At 39.2% G+C, this 22,517-nt stretch overlaps 1 protein-coding gene and 1 long non-coding RNA gene across 2 annotated transcripts; both read right to left on the reverse strand.

Annotated features, from left to right (window-relative positions):
* On the reverse strand, positions 1–14,315 carry FAM98B (family with sequence similarity 98 member B). The gene is made up of 8 exons (XM_061998464.1): positions 14,169–14,315; positions 12,448–12,596; positions 11,474–11,608; positions 10,414–10,592; positions 3,998–4,078; positions 3,485–3,601; positions 1,922–2,089; positions 1–637 (listed from the first exon to the last, which is right to left on the reverse strand). Exons 1-8 carry the CDS (start codon positions 14,231–14,233, stop codon positions 293–295), a joined length of 1,239 nt encoding a protein of 412 aa, XP_061854448.1. The 5' UTR covers positions 14,234–14,315; the 3' UTR covers positions 1–292.
* Positions 14,316–16,135: 1,820 nt separating this feature from the next.
* LOC133625606 (uncharacterized) lies at positions 16,136–21,236 on the reverse strand. The gene is made up of 3 exons (XR_009818858.1): positions 21,113–21,236; positions 20,709–20,746; positions 16,136–16,273 (listed from the first exon to the last, which is right to left on the reverse strand). It is a non-coding gene; the product is annotated as an uncharacterized LOC133625606 (long non-coding RNA).
* Between the last annotated feature and the right edge of the window lie 1,281 nt (positions 21,237–22,517).

The following is a 22,517-nucleotide window of genomic DNA, read 5'->3' on the forward strand; positions in this document are numbered from 1 at the left end:
TTTTTGTTTAGAAAGAGTTTTATTCAGTTTTCTGAGGCTTATTTTAAATAAAATGACATGATAAAAAACACCATATGAGCAGTATGAAAAACAAGGAGTTTAGTCATCACATTTTAGTAGAAAAGTTCTGTTCAGTTAACTAAAAATTCAATGACAACATCAGTTGGTCTAATGCAGTGATTCATGTGGTCATACGTAATTCTAACCTAAATCTAAGTTACCATATATAAATTCCTGACACCAGTAAACACCACCACTATATTTTGCCAGTTACTCAATAATTAACAGCATTTCAGTATCTTCGGTATCCTCCCCCTCCCCTTCCACCGTATGGATCACCGTAACCTCCCCTACCACCATAGCCTCCCCTGCTGCCATAATCTCCTCCCCTGCCACCTTGGAAGCCACCTCCACCTCTTCCACCACCTCTGAAACCTCCACCCCCGAAGCCCCCACCTCCAAAACCTCCACCTCCTCCTCTACCCCCTCCACCCCCCCAGTTGCCCCTTCCACCACCACCTCCCCAGCCACCTCTTCCAGCACCTTCTTGTCTTTTTTGCCAAGGAGGCATTTCGGGAGGGGGTGGTTCAATCTCTGTTGGTCTGCCTCCACGGTCAGGTACTCTCCCCATCAAAACCTATATGGAAAAATAAGTCATGCTTAGCTAAAAAAAAGAAATTAACAATAACTTAAAGGGACACAAGATTCTTCTCCTATTTTCAAAGACGTGATGCCTGCTTGCCACAGGAAACGTGGTCCCCTTGCTATGGAGCTTGACAACAGAATCCTTATTTCCTGTCCTTGTCACTTGCCACAACACAAGAGAACTCTGAAAGTGACCCCATTTTCCACCTATGAAACTAAAATAACTACAACTAGCTAGCTCATGCTACTTTTATAAAATCTTTATGAGAAAAATACATGTGATATATTAGTATTACAATAACCAATATACAGAATTCATCTTATGAATACTATATATTATTAATCTAACAATTATACAAATATACTATGTATTCATTTATATACATATAGAAATAAACAAAGTTAATTAGTATATACTTATTGTGTAATTATAGTATTTGTATATTTAGAATGTATATGGACAATCATAAAAATATATGTTCATATAGGAAACACTCCTTATGATGCAGCTCTTCTACTTAGATTTCAAAGTTTAAATTTAAACCTAATTAAACAGATGGCAAAAAACAAATTGACAAAATGATGTGCAGCTCTAAGAGAAATACCAGTTGCCTCAGATTGACACGACTTGACACTAGGTAGAGAGCTGGAATGGACAAAAGAGATAACAAGCTGCAGTAACGTTTGTAAGAAAATAATTTTTTTTTAAAAAAGGGATCTTGACTTCAGTGGATGTCAGTGCACAAAAAGGGAGACTGCGCTGCACAAACTTACACGAAACACTGAGAAACAAACTGGTATTCAAGTAGGTCTTTTTGTTGTTGATTTTGCATTTCCTAAACTCTCTGTGTGATGAATTTTAACGTACTCTGGTGAGTCCCAGGCACTTCCAATTAAAGTCTCTTAAAAGGAAATCTCTCTGAGATCCTACAAGAATTAAGAACTTTCAGAATCTTTGGGATCAAGATGTACTAAGGGTATCTAAATGAGGCATAACATTTTTGAAAAATAAACAGTTAATAAAACCAGTCTTAGTCACCATTTGAATGGTGAAACTAATGTCATTACTCACTAGCTTCAGCTTTCCTCATACACAAGAAAGCAGTACAATACTGATTTACTACTGTAGTCAAACCAAATAATTTTACTTTGCAGCAAAATTACAATTCCACAGGAACGTTTGTCATTTATAATATACTGATAATTTCAGAATTGTTTTTCATATGTCTGTCAACTCCCATGTCCTTTTATCATATCCCAGAACGAAAAAGTGTACCTTGTTGATGGCACAGACTGTGTTTTCCCGTGTTGATCCACTACTTGTTCTTATAATCTTCGACAGATCTTCTCGAGCAGCAAGAAGATGAGCTAATGTAACAGTTGACTTTGGAGACAAGGCATAACGCTTGGGCTGGTAGATCCGTGCTATGTCATCCGTTTTTACCTAAAGGATAAAATCAAACACAACTTAACTCAGTGGGCATAAAGCACACATATGTTTACTGTAAACCACCTACAGGCCTCAGGAAGTTTCAATTTGGACACAGGGTGTAATGTAGGTTATCTTAAGAAACACTGCCAGTTGTTACCAATTGTCTTCATATTGATGGAGCTACTGTACAAAAAAATGCTGCCGATTATGTTTAATTGATGCTGAAATTTAGCACCATTACAAAAGAAACTCTCCAATCCACTGGCATCAAATATTCTTTGGTGGTTTCCAACATACCTAAAGACTAAAAGACCAAATTTCTCTCTGAAGAGGTTTACATAGCCATATTTAACAGATCACTTCTAAATATAATGAAGACAGAGCTGCTTCAAAGTAAGGTCAATTTGTGGAAAAAAGTTAAAACGTACCAATGCAGCAAAACTCTTGTTCAAGCCATGAAAAAGTGAGACTGAGAAGGGGAGAAGATTTTTTCCAAATAAGCTTTGATGTTTAATTTGTTTAACAAAAAAGAAAAAATAAATACACTTCCAGGGAACATCTACAAGCTCTTATAAATCTGAACTTCCAGGTTCAGATAAAACACAGCTCAAATTTCAAAATATATAATTGTATTAATTAGTACAGCTGTAAGGAAGTTATGCACCTAGGGATATCTCCTGGCTTCTGTGAGCTAAATGCCCTGTTTTTCCTTTCTTGCAGCACAAAAGCATTCTCAACCCCTACAGAAATTAAATAGTGAACCATTCCAAAGCAGCCCAGCAGCCTCTACACTGATGTCTTCCAGTGATACTTAAGTAAGCTTCATGAAACCCATCTGTCTGCAAGTGTCAACAACAAGTTATGACACCAAGACTTGGAACAATTTGTACTTTCAGTAGGCTCTCAAAGTTTTAAAACTTACGGACCTTAAACTTTCTACACAAACCTTTGGAAGGAAAGCTTATCTTGCTGCTCATGAGCAAAAAAAAAAAAAAAATCTTTCTCTAGCTTCCCATGTGCATATTCATCAAATGATAAACTTTTTCTATTTTGTCTCCCTATCCTTGCCCTTTTGCATCCTCATGATAAATACCAGGGTTCTCTCCTAATTCACTTGATTGGACGGGGGTGGATATATGAAAGAAGAAGGAGAGATGTGAACTTATTAAAAGTAAGAAACCCCAACAGAGAATGCTAGAATTTGTAACTGTGAAGCTATAAACAGTCACAAAGGATAGACTGTGCCATCTGGTCAAATCCTTCCCCTAATCCTTTACCTAGGACTTGGAAACCAGAAAGAAGCCAGAAGTAATGGAAGTGTATTTACACAATATGTATATGCCGTACGAGACCTGGGGAATTGTAGCAGACTCCCACCTATAGGAAGCAAAAGATACAGCAACTCACCTTAGCTCTATCTGACCAGCCAAAAGACTGTACTGTCACATCGAGCCTCTTCATTAACATACGGCGACGACATTCGTACTCACTGCGAAGAGCATCATTGATTTTTTCCAATCTTTCCTGCAGTGTTACAAGAAAAAAAAATCCAAACACTAAAATCTATAAAGTTAGTCAAGTTAATTTAAAATTAACCCCATTTAGCAACAGAGATGTCTATTCCCAGGTGACTGCTATGAACTACATAAAATTAAGGGTGGATCTGTGTAGTGCTACAGCAGTATGCGTATAGAAGATATTTTGAAAGTTAATAATTGGATGAAGCAACACAAAGTGCTTTATAATATCAATTCTAGAAGTACTTGGTTAGCATTGTTACTGTTTTGCAATCAAAGCACTAGTATTTAGCAACAGAACAGTGACTGTAAAATGGGCAAAGTCACACAAAGCTACATACATTCCTTTTGACCATCCTGCTAAATACAGGGGAAGAAAAAAAAAAAAGAGACTTTTTTTTACCACTTGGTCAGAATTCAGAGGTTTTGTTAGCAGCGATTTCCCCACGTGGTTATTTTGAACTTTTGAGAGAATGTCCTTTATCTGAAATGAAACACATACTTCTTCTCAGCACACAAATTTACATTTATTTCAGCACAATTTGCAGCAATCACTATTTGCTACTTGTAAGATCAAAACCAGCAGACACAGAAAAACAGATGTGAATCTTCCAGCTTATCGTAACATTTCCTCAATACCCCTACTACATGACCAACCTCTGTACAAAAACCTATGATAGCACACCACTTCTCCTGATTATAAAATAATGGTATCTACACAGCAAATTTATTGAGTGCGTACAGGCAGCAGGACCAGTGAAATTACTCATTTTATTTATTATTAAGTGTTTTAACTACAACTAAGGAAATGTAACAACTGGAAGTAGGGACTTTGCTGCCAAATGCTAGAGTTGACTACACAACCCTAGTGATGGGTGTCAGGGTGAAAGGCAGGAGATATGATAGCTATGCAGTCATTCTAATTTTCTTCTAATCTTAGAATTGGTTCCACTTAACATCATGTTTTAAGACTTTGGCATTCACTTCAGATCAGCCTTGCTTATACCTCTTGCCTTTGTTTTTACCCTCAATAATCTTTCTGCCTTCCCAACTCCAATGCCTTTTTACTCTCCCACTACAAGAAGTATCCACCTCCTTTTCCTGAAGGAACTTGCTTTGGCATGGTTCTTCTAAAATCATTGTCATGAACACCCATAGCACCTGTACAGAACTTTACTGATTTTGCAGCTGGAATAGACTGCATGCATATTATTGTTCCTGCAAGTTTTACACACACGTTGATGGAAAGAATTGCATCTTCCTTTGCTTTTGTAAATAATTATGGGGAACCAAGTCAAGTAAGATGAAAACTAGAGTTAATTTTCTTTTACATTGTCAAAGGGAACGATTAAAGTAGTGCATAATCTACAGAAAAACCTGCAGCTGAGGACAACCACTAGATACATTTGCAGGGGTTTTTATATGTGTGTATATATATATATACACACACACACACATATATAAAAGATAATGTGTAAATATTTTGTATATATATAAAATATACAATATACATAATGTATGTGTATATATATATGTCATATATATGTAGGCACACAGGCATTTCCATTAAATTTATCTGAAAGGTATCGTTCAAAGCTCACTCTTCCAGCATGAGCTCAGTTCATTTTGTGAGTTTTGAGCTCTACATACTACAGAACTACCATCTCCAGTGTTCATCATGGAAAAAAAAAATCTAGGGGACAGAAAAGGAATACTTGATAAATCAACTCCTGCATTTCAGGGTTTGGGGAATTATTGCCTTTTCCCCTCTTTTGCATATACCAAGGAAAGAGTCCAATCTCAATTTTTTGGTGAAAACCAAGGTGTGTGTTTTGTTCTTTTTACATCACCTTTGGGCAGCACTGTGACAAGTTAAAAACTTGAAATTTCCAGCAGAAGAGACAGTCTAACAGTATCTGAAAAGTAGCCATCTAATTAGTAATATACCCTGCTAGTATACTCCATCCATATCAAAAAAGAGGTAACAATAAGGGGTGAAAGTTTAGTTCCACATACCCTACTGATCCCTACACTTCTCTTTCCCTAATTTTTGCTTCTTTGCAGACTTTAATTTTGTTTTACAGAAAGCCCAACAGGGTTGTCTGATTTGTCTGTCTTTGAAATGTTGCCAACTTGACTTGATTTCAGTGAGGCGTGTACACAATCTACTTCAAACTCAAATGTAGAAGAATGAAAACCTAAAGCTAGTAATCAATACAAGATCAATACAAGATGAAGGAATAAACATCTGATGAACTAAAACTTATATTAGGCAAGAGGTCAGAAATACAACCTCAGAGGTTCTAACAAGTTGATGGAAGTATTTCAAAGTGAGACTTGGCTGCTCGAAAAAAACAACACAACAAAACCAAAACAAATCTTCAATGTAATTTGTAGCTATACAGTGAAAAAGGCCAGAAGCCAGTGATGCTGAATACTATGTAGAGACTGTAATTATTGCAAGTTTGCAGCTGCAATGATAGCTAAGAGGTAAATACAATAGCATGTGATGGCAGAATGTATGACTCTCATAAGTGCATCACAATTAAAAGACCTAACCCAGCACTGAGTACTCCTGATTTCCATAAACTGAAGAATGAAGGAAGAGAATCAGTGAAAATCAGAACTAGAAGAAATGATCAGCTAAACGAAACAACCTTTTACTGACTGGGAAACTGCCCCCAAATTTCTATGACCTTTTCTTTCCACGTTAAAGAGAATATGTACGTAATTTTATCCAGTGACAGGTTTATTAATCAAGGAACATTTAAGAAAGAACCATTTAAGGAGGAACCTTTTCACTGATTAAGTCATCTCTGTTCATGTTTGTGACACGTGTGACACTGTAAAGTCACACGCACATTACTGAACCTCTGCTTTAGTCCCTCACTTCCATTAACAGGACTCTGTGGGCACAATCTCAGCTATACCTTACAGTTGCAGAATACTTTTTCAGCTTTGAGTGATTACAGGGCTATAAGCACAAGAGCTTTGACATACACTTGTCTGCTCAAGGACAAGAATAAAACTGATGTGAGAATCTATGCTACATCCCACAATAGTTGCCCTAGACTAAGAAGGATAAGCAAGAGTTTAAAAAACACCACCAAAACCCAGAAAGCATTCTGTATGTGTAAGTGGGAACAATATCAAAAGCAACACCCGGGTAAAAGAGCAGTGAAAACACAGTCAGAGAGATGCAGAATGCACTTTAACAACCAAATCATCCTAAAGTTGTCACACACACAGAGCTGTAAACAGCAAACCATATCATTGAAAGCTAGATGGAGATGAATATAGTTGACTATGTGACATACTGTGTAATTGGTGATCTTGGTAACTTTTAATATTTGTGGGGTTGCTCTGGCATTTTCCACACTCTCTAGAAATAGTTTACAAATGTATCAGTCATTGGATAAGACAAATTATTTATTTACTTCAAACTCTGCTGTATAAAAATATACAGTTATCCCTTAGTTACTAAATAAAGCATCTTTATGTATTAAATATGACACTTCTCATGTTTTACAACTCCTTTAAAAAATTTTAGCTCACATTTCACTACTATGTTCCATATACATGTATTAATTATCTTTACTCTCTGTCAAAACAGAGCAATACTTTTTATGTACATAGTAAGATTTTGAAAAAACCTGATGTAGGGAGAGGTGTCATTTTCCTATTCTAAGCTAAACTATCAACACTGTCAGGAAGGAATAGTTGTGCAGTACACTAGCCATGAAGTGTACCGGGCAACTGCAGAAGTATCACTTGAAATTTCAAGCACAAAGTATTTTTAAGCCATCCTCTGCCTCTCTTCCATTTACCTGCCAATCATTTTAATTTCAGTATTTGTCTAACTGTACAGACATTTTTGTTTGACCTTTATGCCTGTTGAACGGGACAACTCATTAATCTTGCTCCCTGCAACTACATGGCTACTTAATGTACATGCCTCATTATTAAACATTAATGGTTAAAAGCAACACATTAACTTCAATATGACTAAATTCTAGAAAGTATTCCCAAATATTTACAGATATTCTTCTCATATTGCACTTAAGTGTTATTTTCTTTTATATAATTTCTTCAGTAACCCTTTATAGCTTCTTTTCATTCCCTACTATTAGGGAATTGTTTCACATATTAGAAAACAAATAACGTAGGGAAAAAAAAATAGAAGTTTTTAAAATAATATTGTATTAACAATATTTGAACAATATTGTATTGTTTCAAATAAAAAAGTATTAAAAAGTTACTTCAATTAGGTGTGAAATTGATACTATCTTGACTGGAAAAAAGCCAGATGGGAACAGGAGTTACAAAGCTCAACACCAGCAGAAACTTTTTAGACTCTTTTATCATTGCTCATTTCGATTTTCTAGGGTTTTTGGTACATTTCAGAATGCCTCCCAGAGTTTTCCTTTGTAAATATGCTTTACTAGGGAACAGCTTCTTAAAACAACTTAAAAATTACTATTAGTTTTTCAGTGCTGTAGAATAAAAGATATTTAGTAGTAGGAGGTTGTAATACTGTCAACTCATATCTCACATTTTCTTATGTATGTTGACCACCACTGCCCCAGTATATTACAGGAGATGCAAATTTAAAAGGTACTTCTTATGATTGTATATTCAAAAGTGTAAGCTATTGTAAAACTCATAGTTTGAATGAAGAAAGCAATCCTGATTTTATACTAGTCTTTTATATACACTGACAAATCATTAAAAACAATCAATGTTCTAACGTTCCGTACCAAAACACAATGTGTGAGCTGTCCCTTTGGTAGACTGCTGCTGCACAGCCAAACTATCCTCAGAACTATTCCCACAGCTACTGACAATGCTGAAGACGCTAGACAGAGATAAGAGTAGACATATTGAAATGCTGCAGATACATTTGCAAAGTAAACAAAAATTAGTATTTAAGCTGTTAACAAAAATTACATAGTAGAATACTAAAAATTGACAGCGAAAATTTACACAGAACCTAATTAAATCAGAAGCAACAAAATACTTGGAAAAGAAATTTATTTCAAGAGAATCTTTATGGAAATATATAAAAAAAAAAAAAGGTAACAAATGACACTGGAAAAAAACAATGTTTAGAAAGTCAATTCCAGTTAGTGGTATCACCATTCTAACACAGCGACATCTACAAATGTAGGTGTCTAACTACATACTGTATCAAAATAACTCTGAATCTGTTCTGTACTGCAGTGAGGAATGAAGGACAAGGAAACATACAGTAGAATTTCTACAAAATCTCCTGAGAGGCAGGAAATCCCAACTTTGTCTGTAAGGAATGAAACACACATAGAACAAATTACACTATTAATTTGCTGCCTTTCTACCATCTGAACCGAGAATAAGTGATATAAACATTGTGGAACTGAGAAACCAAAAAAACATCACAAATCAGCCCTACACACCAATTCAAGCCTGTGATCCTATCTGAAAGGAAATCTTGCAAAATGTGGCCGATATCATGAGTCTAATGATCCAAAGAAAACTTTCTAGACTGTCCATAAGTGCATGAAGGATATGGTCCACCAGGTCTGTTCCTGCTGTGCTGCAATTGTAGAACTAACTATCCCTTAACATGGGATGAAACTAAACCCAAGAAGCAAAGAAGGGAAGTAAGCAAGGAAGGCCGCTGCCCATAGCTGCAGCCTACAAACCTGCATGGATGTAAGCAAAACTATTACCCACAAAGACAGAGAGAGTACTACACAAGTTTCAATCAGTTATTAGTTAGAATTCTGACATTCTCATCCTCAGAAAATATTGCCAGAAGTATTTATTCATCCTTTCAAAAATATTTAATGGAGAGACTAGATATGAAGATTTTGTTAGAACTGAATAGATCAAGCACAGTTAATACTGCAGGAACAGGCATTTCACCATCACCTGGCTGCTGCTTTTTATATATGAATCTATAAAAGATTCTGTCTTGTCACACTAGAGATGTATAGATGTAAGAAAACCATGTAAATAACAGGCCCTCTCCCCAAAACCACTGAATGTTCAACTGCCCGCTGGCCAATGACAGGAGAAGGAAGAAAAAAAGCAGCACAATCATGTAAATTTGTTAAACTCAGCAGCAGAGGAATATTCATTCCATGTGTCTTCCATAATTCTTAAAGGGGATCAGTCACCCGCCCTCTCCCCAAGTACTAGGGAGTAACAAAGAGAAAATCTTTTAGCTGCCTAAGAGAGTAGATAAATTCTACCCAACAAGCCTTACATCTGCAGTGAGGAAAATTAAGGATCACATTGGTGAAATGAGTTAGAAACTACTGGGACACAACTGAAAGAACTATTCTGCTGAATAAGGTTTAGGTTGGTTCATTCCCTGGCTGTTAGTAACACACCCTCTTCTGAAACTATAAGGAAATGGCAACAACAAATCAATACTTGCAATTAAGAAATTAATCGACTAAAAAGCAAAAGTTTAAGGTTTGGATATTAAATTTAAACACATCCCAGAAATGACTACGAGTACTTAAATGCACAACCAGTTATCACTCAAAGGCTTCTGCATGCTGCAGCACATCTGAATGGGTAACAGGAAAACTATGTTACTTCAACTCATATCTTAAATCTGCACGGCAAGTTATTCCTCACCAGGTACCTCATATCCCCAGGGAAATGCTGAAGCACTTCATCTCATAACAAAACCACTAAGCTGGCTTTCAGAATTAACACTCCTTTGCACTTCTTACACAGGGTTTTTATGGATTAGACTGTTGGGCCTCTAACTCTTAAGAGAAAGGCTTACAGTTTAACAACTGAGAGATCATCCATAAAAGTCCATACCTTTTCTTCCACATGGATTAACAAAGGAGCAATATCACAAGATGAGGAGTTTGGCAGGCCCAGTGCATTGCAAATAGCTTGCACTTCCTGATAAATTTCATTGTGCTTTTCCAGGTGAGAGCCCTTTGTTTTCTTGCTGTGCAATATCTTCAAAGCCTGAAGTTCTGTACTTAGAAATACTAGAGAGAAGAGTGTCATAATGGCAGAGTTAGACATTTGAATTATTCCACACCCACATTCTCACATAAAAATACAATATATATATATTAATAAGGCTATGACAAAAGGGAAATGGTTTCTTAGTTCACTCCTGGGCAGTCAGTATCAGTTTCCCATCCTTTACTTGATGAAATGAGTTAGTCATTGAACTAACTCCTGACTTTCTACCTTCACTCTACACATCACATTTAACTGCTTAACCCACTTATGCCACCAGATCTTTAGTTCCTTGGCAGCTTTCACGTTATCATGCTATTTCCTGCTGCTTAAATCTAGGGTTTGCCTCACTGAATCGGCTTTCCACACCTTCAAATCACGTAGCATTTTCTTTTAAGCTGCCCAGAAACCTCTCAGAAGCAAGGGAAGCAAGGTCTCAATTTCAGCTGAGCTGGAACTAGCTCAAGAGAAGGATCAGGAAGCCTCAGCAGGTTGAACCATACTTGACAAAGAAATTTCAGTTTCTACTAAAACAGTTTTCTATTTCCACTTCTGCACAAGTGAGCTGATGTACACTCAGCTTGGTTGCAATGATTGCACACATATACTTAAATACACATAAAGAAGTACTTAATGTGAACTGTACAATGAGAATAGAGCATGCATGTAAAATACTGTATAATACTGTTTTCACTGTGAGGGTAACAGAGCAGTGGCACAGGCTGCCCAGAGGGGTTGTGAAGTTTCCTTCCTTGGAGGTCTTCAAGACCTGCCTGGATGTGTTCCTATGTGACCTGATCTAGGTGACCCTGCTTCTAGGGAGGTTGGACTAGATGATCTCTAAAGATCCCTTCCAACCTGTACCATTCTAAAACAATAAATGAGGAAAATGGTTATAACTTACAGAGAAGTTTAAGACAATCTTCTTTCGCTCTTAATCTGTCCTTGATGTCTCCAGATATAAGCGATGTATATGGACAAGCCATTTCTCTCAGAAATCCACTAATCTCAAGCTGGAAGCTCTCTATATCTTTATTACCTATGGGAATAAATAAACGCAAAGCGGAGGGCTTTTTACAGAAACATCAATCTGTAAGCCAGTCTTCTTAAATTAGACATTTAAATTGCAGATTTCAACAGCCCAAAGATTTACCATCTATCACGGTAGTAACATTTTCCTTCTTCTGAAAGAAGTCCTATATACAAGCAGACAAGCTACTTAATAGCTACAGCAATATTGTGCTCGTGCCTTGAACAAGAAGGTGACGCTACAGCAGTCTTTGTAGACATGAGCGCAAACGAACGTCACTGAAGTGAACAGCTCATGGCACAAACCAGCATATTGATGTAATTAATTTACTAATGAATAAGTCACACGAGTTGTGAGCCCATTATTTTCAATGGTTGTTTTCAGTTTTACTACTTTTGGGGGGAAAATGGAAGCAGTATAATATCTTATTCAAGTTCCACACTCATGACAAAGAATAAGGTAGTGCTAACGAGCACCTTGTTTCCACTCTGCTGAATGGAACGCTGCATTAGACCAGATAGCTGAAAATACCAGGCACTGGAATTTAAGCCATCCAATTATGATTATGTGCAACAATCACTCATAGGACGTATGAATGTACTTCTTATATTTATGTAGATGTGGAAAAAAAACCCAAACCAACTTTTTTTTTTTCTTTTGAAAGAATCTTCATAAGACAAGACCTTAATCTAAGAGACACACACACACATACAAACATCAGCCCCAGTTTGGCTACCTTTCAGCTATATTCTGAACTTTAATGCTGTAATTTCACTATTATCTGAACAACATGGGTCTAAATCTACTGAACAAATACCAAATTGCTTTATAAAATAACATTCATATACCATCTGTGGACGTGATGCTTTCTTCCATATTACACAGTGATTTTATTTGGGAACCTAACCAAATGCAAAGCTCAGAAAATTCTGGTGAAGACAATCCACTTTCTGCTGCCTTCTTCAGTGCTTCCTCCTCCAACAGTGGTCCCGTGTACCTGCACAGATAAACACTAGTGATAAGAAGCAAGTTTAGCACAAAATATCCACATTTAAAAATCATTCTACTATAAGCTGGTTAGAAACCACACTGAAAGAAATTGATCTTTGCAAGTTCCTTTTGTTAATTCAGATTTTTTTTAACAAAGTGGTAATTTATCAGCAAAATAGTTTGTCAGAAAACAGGAGGCAGACATTTCATATATCACATGTGCACACAAAACGAGAATTTCACATCCTGATACATTCTAAATAAAGAATTCAAGCATTAATTCAAGCGTTTAATCAAACAAATTTCCTTCCAACATTAACAATGCACTGCCCCAGAGTACTGACAAGAAGATAACTAAAACTTAAACTACATTTTACATTGCTTCTGTTCTGTTATATCTTTGCAGAAGGTTAACAGGTGGGAATGAAAGAATCAGGCAGACAGCCTGGCTGGGGGGGAGACATGAAGGCTCATACTGAGGTGCTGCTAAGCCAGTCACCTAGCCCAGTCCCCTTGACTGCTCCAGTGTAACCCAACACCATGCAGCCACTTATCATAAAATTAGAGAATTATTTCAGCCGGAAAGACCTTTAAGATCATCAAGTCCAACCACTAACCTCACCCTGCCAAGCCCATCACTAAACCATGCCCCTCAGCACCTCATCTACGTGTCTTTTAAATATGTCCAGGGATTGTGACTTCACCACCTCCCTGGGCAGCCTCTGCCAGTGTTTAACCCTCTCAGGAAAAAAAAAATTTATTCTAATCTCCCATCTAAACCTCCCCTAGAGCAACTTGAGCACATTTCTTCTTGTCCTTCCTTTCAGGTAGTTGTAGAAAGTGATCACGTCTCCCCTCAACTTCCTCTTCTCCCAACTAAACAACCCCAGCTCCCTCAGGTGCTCCTCAGCAGACTCATTCTCCAGACCCTTCCCTAGCTTTTGTGCCTGTCTCTGGGCACACTCCAGCACCTCAATGTCCTTGCAGTGAGGGCCCCACAACTGAACACAGTATTTGAGATGAAGCCTCATCAGTGTCGAGTACAGGAGTACAATCACTGCCCTGGTCCTGCTGGTCATACTATTCTGATTCAAGCCAGGATGCCACTGGCCTTCTTGGCCACCTGGGCACACTGCTGGCTCATATTCAGCTGGCTGTTGATTAACATCCCCAGGTCTTTTTCCTCTGTGCAGCTTTCCAGCGCTGTAGCATTGCACGGGGTTGTTGTGGCACAAGTGCAGGACCCGGCACTTGGCCTTGTTGAACCTCATACAATTGGCCTCGGCCCAGGTCCCTCTGAAGAGCCTCAAGCAGATCTACACTTCCTGGGCCTTCCCTCTACTCCAAGCAAAGCCAGCCCAAGGCCGCGGCCGTGGCCCCGCAGGAAGCCCAGACCCAGCCGCCGTCGGGCCTCCTCCGGCCCCCGCCGGAACGCGGGGCCTGTCCCTCCGCCATCCCTGCTCGCCGCGGCCGGCGTCGCGCTCCGCTCCCTTCGGCCCCCGCCTCCGGCCCGGCCTCCCACCCGCGGCGAAGGGTCCCGGCTAGGCGCACGGCCACTGAGGCACAGCTGCCCGATTACCCCAAAGCCTCCAGAGCGTCCAAGATATCGCACTCCATATTGGGCCCGGGCGCCAGCTCCGGCATGCCGGCACCGCGGCTCCCCGCCGCTCCGCGACGCGCTGTGCCCGCCTCAAACCGGCCCCCCGCAACCTGTGCCTGCCGCTGCGTTCCGCCGCCACCGCCGCAGGCCCCGGGCTGCCGCTGCCCCGCCCCCTCTGCCGGCAGCTGCCCGCCCCGACCAGCGGGGCCGCACTCTGCCGGCGAATTCGTGACCTTCTGTGTCGAAGAGGCCTGCGTTGCTCACGTACCGAGAGGCGAACGAGCCCGCGCACCTTTCCCTGGCGGGGCCTGGCTTTAAGGCAGTCCCTGCTGCCCTGATCAGGATTTGGCCGCAGACCACTGCCTGCTGCGGTCGGCTCACTGCCCCCTGCCCTTCCGCCCCATCAGGTACTAGCCACTTGGAGAAATGAAGACCAGGAGTGACAACAGATGCCCTTTCAGCCCATGGGCACGGCTGATGGCTGAGGTGCCAGCTCTGTCACCCACAGATCCGTAGAGCCGCCCCATGCCTCTTCTGGGATGTGCTTAAGAAAAGCATGTTGTGGAGCCTGGACCTCTGCAGTATTTCTGGCATCTGTCTGGCATAGCTTTCATGTCACTCAACAGTGCGTGTTAAGAAAAGGAACTTGGAACAACTGGAAGTGAAACTAGCATAACAGTTACGAAAACTAAAAAGTACTCTGGTAATTGAAGAGTTACTGTGTGGTACAAGTAGGTGTCAGCATTTTTCTCTGTGCCTTTGTAAATTTTCCTACATGCCATAATTGTATTTTGCTAATTTGCATTGCAGAACAATACATAAACTAGTAATTTATTGTACTTTTGATGATGTTGCATATATATCTACAATAGCTGTCGTGGGTTTGTGAGGAACCGCTTTTGCTTGGTAATGGGGAGCGGGTTGCAGTACAGGCCCGGTAAAGAGATCTTGGGCTTTCCCCCAGCTCTTGGGTTCTGACCCACCTGCAGCCCAGCTGGGCTAATCTGGCACCTCTGCCATCGCTATTTAAGGATGGAAATTTGAAGTGCTTGGAAGGAGGTATAGGAGCTGAATAAGATGGAGGTGACCATGTGGATCCCACAGTCAGAGAAAGGGGAAGGAAGGAGGAGTAACAGACTGGAGACCCCTCTGCAAACCGTGGCGAGAATGCAGGCTGTACTCCTCCAACCCTTGGAGGGCAATGGCAGGACTGAGAGCCACCATCAGCAACATGTGAGTACACCCAGACAGGCGAGAGAATGTATGAGGAGGTGGCCATGGCAAAGCCGTGCTGGAGAGCCTGCAGGCCGTAGAGCAGACCCCCACGAGAGGCAGAGAGGAGCTGCAGCCTTTGGCATGAACGCATGTCAGAGTAGCCCGTGCAGGGCTGCCATATGTGTGAGGTACCCTGCAGAGGAGCAGGGAGGATCAGCGAGGAGCCTGCCTGCCCCAAGGAGAGACAAATGGCAGAAGCCATTGGGAACAGACTGACTGAAACCCCCATTCCCTGCCCCACTGAGCACTTCATGGGGGGAGGAAAAATACACCAGGATTAGGGCTCTGAGCCCAGGAATAGGGGAGGGGTGAGAGAGAGAAAGTGGTCTTAAAGGGCTGGTTGTTCTCTTCATCATTATGCCACTCTGTGGTGTTTTCTGTTTGTTATGTTTTGGGGGTTTATGGTTATGTTTTAATTGGATTAAATTATTTTCTATTTTCTTCCCCAAGCTGAGTAGCCTGGTCTGTTTTGTCCATAAGTGTCAATTAAGACCCTCCCTGTCTTTGGAGAGTTCAGAAGTCTGGGGTACTTAAGTCTAATCATGGTCCCTGGATGGACCTAAACCACAACAATAGCCAAACACGTGCATCAGTCATTGTTTTAATCCCACAATACTAACTTTTCTGTATGGTAGAGATATTAGGTATGTGAGGGAATACAAGTCTGAAAATCACAAACTGTCTTGAGACCCAGAAGTGAAAGACATTTCAGTTGCATTCATGTACTTAGGCTACCTAACACCTTCTCACAACTTTGGTCTTCATTCTGTCCATGACTTTCTCTATGCCTCTTTCTGAGTTTCCAATCCCTGGGGAAGGAAAAAAAAAACAGCCTGAAAACATGGTATAGCTGGATTTAAAAAAAAAAAAGTAGCTTGAACCAATGCAAAATGGCATCTTAATCGGGCATGCAGCTGCCTACATCTCTCTTAAATATATTGGAAAGTACCCCAAGTTGAGAGAAGTGAAGGTCTTCTGCCCATTCATATTAAATCTCTTGAGGTAAATCTCAACCACTTACTGAACTACTTGTATGGCTATGACGAGTTATATGTTGCTATTCCATTCCAAACTGCTAGAGAAGCGTTCCTGCTGCCAGGCTTGCAAATGGGCACTGACTTCTCATATTGCCTGGTGGTACAGGTAGGCTGGAGCGGCCACCTCCGTGGCTGCACTGCCAGCAGAGTAGCGGGGTGTTACAATCTGTCTGCTCCTAGTAGGGAAAGCAAAACAGCCCACAGATACACTACCTGCACCTTTCGAAAGATTCCGTTGTGTTGTCTGTCTCGTGTACAGCACAGGAATAAAACGCCAGATCACTCGAATTCAAATGAGGAGGAGACAGACTCTGCTTTAATGCAGAAAAGGTGCCAGTAATTTGGAGCACTAAGAAACGTTTAGCAGACAATTATTGACCGCTAGAGGGGATCACAGGAGTGGAGAAAGAATTGAATATACTGCATAACAAATGCTTTCCTCCAAGACGAGCTTGCCTACGTGGGATATTATACTGTATGTGCACAGTTCAAAAACAGTTGACAAAAGATAGCAGTTTATGTGAGCTCAAGTCAATATAAGCAGCTTAAATAAACTGAGTTTCAAACAGATCATCAATAGGTTTAATTGTTAAAATGTAATAACTTTACACGGATTTTTTCTTCATCAGTTTAATACAGGTGAAACCTGCTCAGCTTCCGTCTGTAAAAAAGTACTAGATATTCTTTTAATCTATGAAAAAATAGGCACTGTTCTTCAGACTTAGTGATGTTTAAACAAGTATAGCCTGCTTTTAAAAAAGCTAATGTTAAATTGCTTTTAATCTTTCTATAAACTATTTCTTATCTGTATGGGTAATTTGTGAGTACCCACCCCAGACAGTATCAGCTTAACTACATCAGTGTGGAACCAGACTGCAAGTTAAAATTGATCTCTATATAAATTACATCAATCTTGCAAATAAAGTCAATGTGAATGATGGGTGTACTAACTTCACTGAACCTGAATGGATTTATACTAGCTACAAGAATGCTGCCCATCAATTTAAGGGCTACCCTATGACCTCTCATCATAAACATTTGATTTAGAAATCACCCTTCTAAACTCTCAAAGACCAAACCAAGCCACCTGAAGTAGTGACATCCAAGTTTTCAATCCTAAATACAGTCTTTTAAGAAATTTGGCACAGTGATAAATTCTGCAGAACGGACATTTCAATTTCTTGAAAATGGTCTGCTCTCAAACTACTTTCTTGGACACTTGTCTCTGCACAGGTGGAAAGGGAGAGGTCAGAACTAGGCAGTCATCAACACCTGGCACAATGACTGCAATGTATTGACTGGTCTCCTTTTTTCATTACTTGTCTAAGGAGATAGTGGCTCTTCATTGTCCTTAAGCTGGAGTAAAATTAATAAGGCAGAGTCTAACTCTGTAATGTTTTAGCCTTAATTGCACATAGTTGAAGTTACTGATATTTTTCTCATTTACTTTAGAAGGAATAGGTGTAGGGCCTAAATATTTCAATAAGAAGTGCTCGTACCTTTTATTATTACTGATAAAGATCAATAATTTCTTGCAGACAAGGCATCTACATTTATTTGTCTCTGTTTTGTTTTGGTTTTTTTTCTGGTGGTGCATTACAAGAGAAGTGTTATGACTACTAAAAGAAGCTAGATTTCCTTTTGCTTAAGTGGAGTCTCACATTGACTATAAGAATACACAGCAATATAAGAAAGGTGTTGACCATAAGCAGCTTTACAAAAAGGAAAGCTGAGTGACTGATGGAATTGCCAGCAGCTTTCACTTCCGTCAGGGGACTCAATTTAATTGTCTTCTCACTACTGTAACAGTCATTATACCATGAGGACTATTTCCTTCTAAGTGTCTCCTAGAATTTTTAAAGAGAAAGTGAGAATATGATTTAGTCTCTAGGTGCTATGGGAACATTTTTTTTCAGAAGATGCTGCTGAATACTGATCCTAATCTTGTGGACATTATTCCACTATGAATGAGACTGAGCCCTCAAACCAGTACAACGTATTAAGTGAGCAAAAAAAGACAGACCTGCAATAAGTCTGGCCCCTGCTACAGCAAATGTTCAGCCTGGCAGGACAAAGCAATGAATAATCCAAGTTCGTATTTCTCATTCTTTTAAAAATAAACTGTGCCCATTTTGCTCTTCAGACCATATGGCATGAATCATTTCAGTGAAGCATTCATCACATCATGATTTACACTGACATTATTTCTTAGAAGTTAAGTGGTGGGGCTTCACTTTGAGGAGCTTTGTGTATTTCATCCATTCTCAGTTCTCTTTCATTTGTTTCACTGAAAGGTAACTTTATTCATCTCAGCTCAAAACTAGAGTTACAGGAGTGAAAAATGAAGAACAAAAAGTTCCTGCTTTTAGGGTTTTTTGGTTGAAAATTAATCTCCCCATAAATGTGCACAAGCTTTTATTTTAAGCTTCGATACTGATTTATGATGTAGTCATAGGTGCTTGTTTGATATTTATTCTATTTTCATATTTAAAAAGTAAAAGAGTGAAAAGTTTTATGATAGTTCATAATTAAAATATGCTGAATATGAGCAGAGAAAAGTCTTATTATAATTCATAATTAAGATATTAATATGGTGAAGAAGACATGTGCCTGTGTGTGTGAGTTGCCCAAGAGGGATTCTCTGAGGTCAGAAACCTGTTACTGAGTCCCTACAGCCTATGTCAGTAACACTGGAAGACTGCAGAGTTCTCCAAGAAAGTGTGTGTGCCAGGACACCACAGGGGCTATGCTGCCTCCATAGGGAAACTGGGCACACAGATTTACAAAGGCTTGCTCTTTCAGCTCACAACTCGTTTTTTAGCAACTACTTGTTTCTTTCTTCTATGGATTTGCTGCAGCTATTTTTCTGTGGTTTATTTTTTTCCCCCTATTACCTTCTTTCTGATGAAGAGAACAGAAATTAGAGAAGGAAAGATCTTTTGCATGCAGTAAGATGAAGTTATTTCTCTGCTAATCAGGTGCACAGGGTGACCTTGGGAAATCATATAAAACTCTTTGTGCTTCAGGTGTAAAGAACAGTGTTATCTGAGTAGTAAAGATGGTAGATCAGGACTTAATAAAGAAATACTCTCCTCAAATGATAAAATGTGAAGTATTAGAATATTTGTCCTAGTTAAAATAAAAGACAGGAAGCATGAGATGGGAATAGTTTACCTCTAAAAAATAAAATAAAATCATCACGAATTGGCAAATGTTGGGTCTTGAATGCGAAGCTGAGATTTTCAAAGTATGAGACATCCATTCCACTGGGGCTTTGACTCACAAGTTATACTTCACAATTTGCAGCAAAACTGGATTCTTAACATATTGGAATAAAGATTTTTAACAAGCTTCCATCTGTTAAACCAGCAAGTTGGCTTGGTCTGATCATGCTTGCTGTTTTAATAAATAGCCAGCATCATTTTTCAAACCACAGCTTTCAAATTACTTCAGAGGATTTCAACTTGCACTAGTTGTGGCTGGTCCTGAAAGGTTTATGTTGCTTGTATGTTCAGAGGAGCCTATGCCACAAAGAAGGCCAAACCTCATAGCGCTGTGGCTTAGAAGAAAAGCCTACCAGTGTCATTTAGGAAGGGTGGGCTGAGAAGTGACCTCAGGATAGCCACTTCCTTGACTAATGGTATTGCAAATGAGACGTAATTGGTCTCAAACAGGAAGAGAGTGAACCACTAAAGTCCAAAAGCAACTCCTCATCTGGAAGGTGTGTTTGCCACTGTACAAAAAGCTATGCTGTTACCATGGGAAAATGAACTGAGGGCATATTTGCCTTTTTGCCGGGTTTTATTTTTTCAACAGCGCAAATGAAAATATCAACAAAGCAGCATGCATGACATGAAATTCTTGCTTTTCCCTCTCTAAAAGAAGACACACTTCTAATTTAAAGGCTTCAGTAGTGCTACATAAGCAGTTTTCAGGGAGCCTGGTAACGGAAAGTCTTCAACAAGCAAGATTAGAACCTAATGTTTTGCATTCTCTGCCAGAATTCCCTTCTAGACAGGGGATTAAGCTCTAAATCAAAGAGTGACCTGAATGTAAATCAGCATAAATTTGTGATTCTTAAACTGTAAACAGGCTACTCACCTCTGTGTGTACTAACTCAGAAAGTTAGTAATGATGTATCAAGAATGGATACTTACTGATAATCGTGTTGTGAGGGGAAATCCAACAAAGGCTCCCCCTAACTTACCTGGCCAAAACATTTCTCCAAGCACTCCATTCTAATCACTGTATGTGCAAAAATTAAAAATCAATTCAATATTCTCAATGGTTTTCTTTGGAAAACAGACATCAAATTAATAACCTATTGTACCTATGCCTAGAGTTTGTGGATAACATAACTGAAAGAATCTGAGGAGGAGAGAGGCAACAGGAGGCTGTGAGAAGGTGGGAGAAGAGACATTTAGGGTATATATATACATTTTTACATATTATTTTTAAAGGTTAAAGCACCAATAAAGATGAATACTTGTCACAACCACCATAGACAAAGCCAATGGGAGAAGTGATTTAAAAAAAAACCCACCTAAATATTAACAGCTAAAAAGATACACTGGCTAGAAAGTCTGAGCATATTTGCTTTATGCCCCTTACCTCTCAAGTCTTGCATGTGAGTATCCAAAATAGGAAGTGGTGAGGACTTGGATCATGGCCTCCAACTCATACCATTAAAGGTATGAAAAAAAAAAAAGAATTGTTCAGTCTGTTGTCTCTTCTCCATCTGTTTCTATATCCAAGCTTATCAGTTTCTCGTACTTTCCTGGGGTGTTCAATTCAGACTTTTTCTCCCTCCCATTTCAGTCTTGTCCTTGTCTTAGTTCCCCTCATGAATTTCAAGAGACTGCAAAGTACAAGAAGTGCTAAAGGTTCCAAGAAAAGGTTGCTTAAATAATCTAATCTATGTGAAGCAGCTGACCTGACATGACTGAAGTAATAAAGAATTACATAAATTAAAGGAGCTTGAAACATTTGAGCCCAAATGATAAAGTCTGACAACATTAGAAGCAATAATGAATGTATGATGTGGCCTTTAATGCAATACAGTCTTCCACTCATGGAAATTTTAACGCGAACACATAGTTGTGTAACATACATGCACATATGCATGTATATGTAAAAGCAGGTCACTAACTTTTATTTAAGGTTGGGGGTAGGTTTTGGTTCTTAGGCTCTCTCAATTAAATAATTCACCTAGGTACTGTTCTTTTAAAAAGTTCTTAACCTAATTCTATTGGATTCTCCTAGAAAAAAAAAGAAGTTATTTTTAGAAATCTTATTTTGCTTTGCTTTGAACTGTAAGTCTTTTTTTAAAATAGTAACTCAGCCTTTTGGTTTTCTTTCACCCCTTTCACCCCCTCTGTTGCTACTCCTTGAGAACTGTGGGTGGCCAATGAGGCAGTGAACATCACATGTTGTCACTTAGCAACCTGATGTTCATAAATAGCAACAATCGTTTTCCTAATGGATATTTTTCCCCATCAGGAAAAATGCTTAGTCTCAGTCCATTCTGATAGTGCCAAATTCTTCCTCTGGCTTTCCAGCATATTTATTGCTTATGCTTTCCCTTTTGGTGGTCTGATTCCAAATGACAACATAATGGCTGATACTCTTAGAAGGCTCATAACATACTTCTGATCTTATTGGTAACATATAATGACAATAATTGTTAGCACCCTTGAAGGTCTTTAAGAATGGTCTCCTCTCTCCCTTTCCCCAAATGTCTGCATGACATAAATCTCAGAAAACTCAACATACTGTTGATGAGATGAAGGCAGAAGGGTCATCCACAAATTAATATTTTTCTCTTAAAACACCTAAGGGAATACTCAAAGAAGGTCAGATTTTTTTTCAATTCTTTCAGAAAGAATCTAGCCAGAATTTCGTCTATTCTCTTCATATTAGTGTAATTCTCTAAAACGTTGGCTATGCTGTGAAGGACTGTTAAAAGACAGATTTTTGCCAGTAGCATACCTGGAAAATACAGGTACCTTATTAAGAC

The sequence above is a fragment of the Colius striatus genome, chromosome 6 (assembly GCF_028858725.1).
Source record: "Colius striatus isolate bColStr4 chromosome 6, bColStr4.1.hap1, whole genome shotgun sequence".
Taxonomy (NCBI): Eukaryota; Metazoa; Chordata; class Aves; order Coliiformes; family Coliidae; genus Colius; species Colius striatus.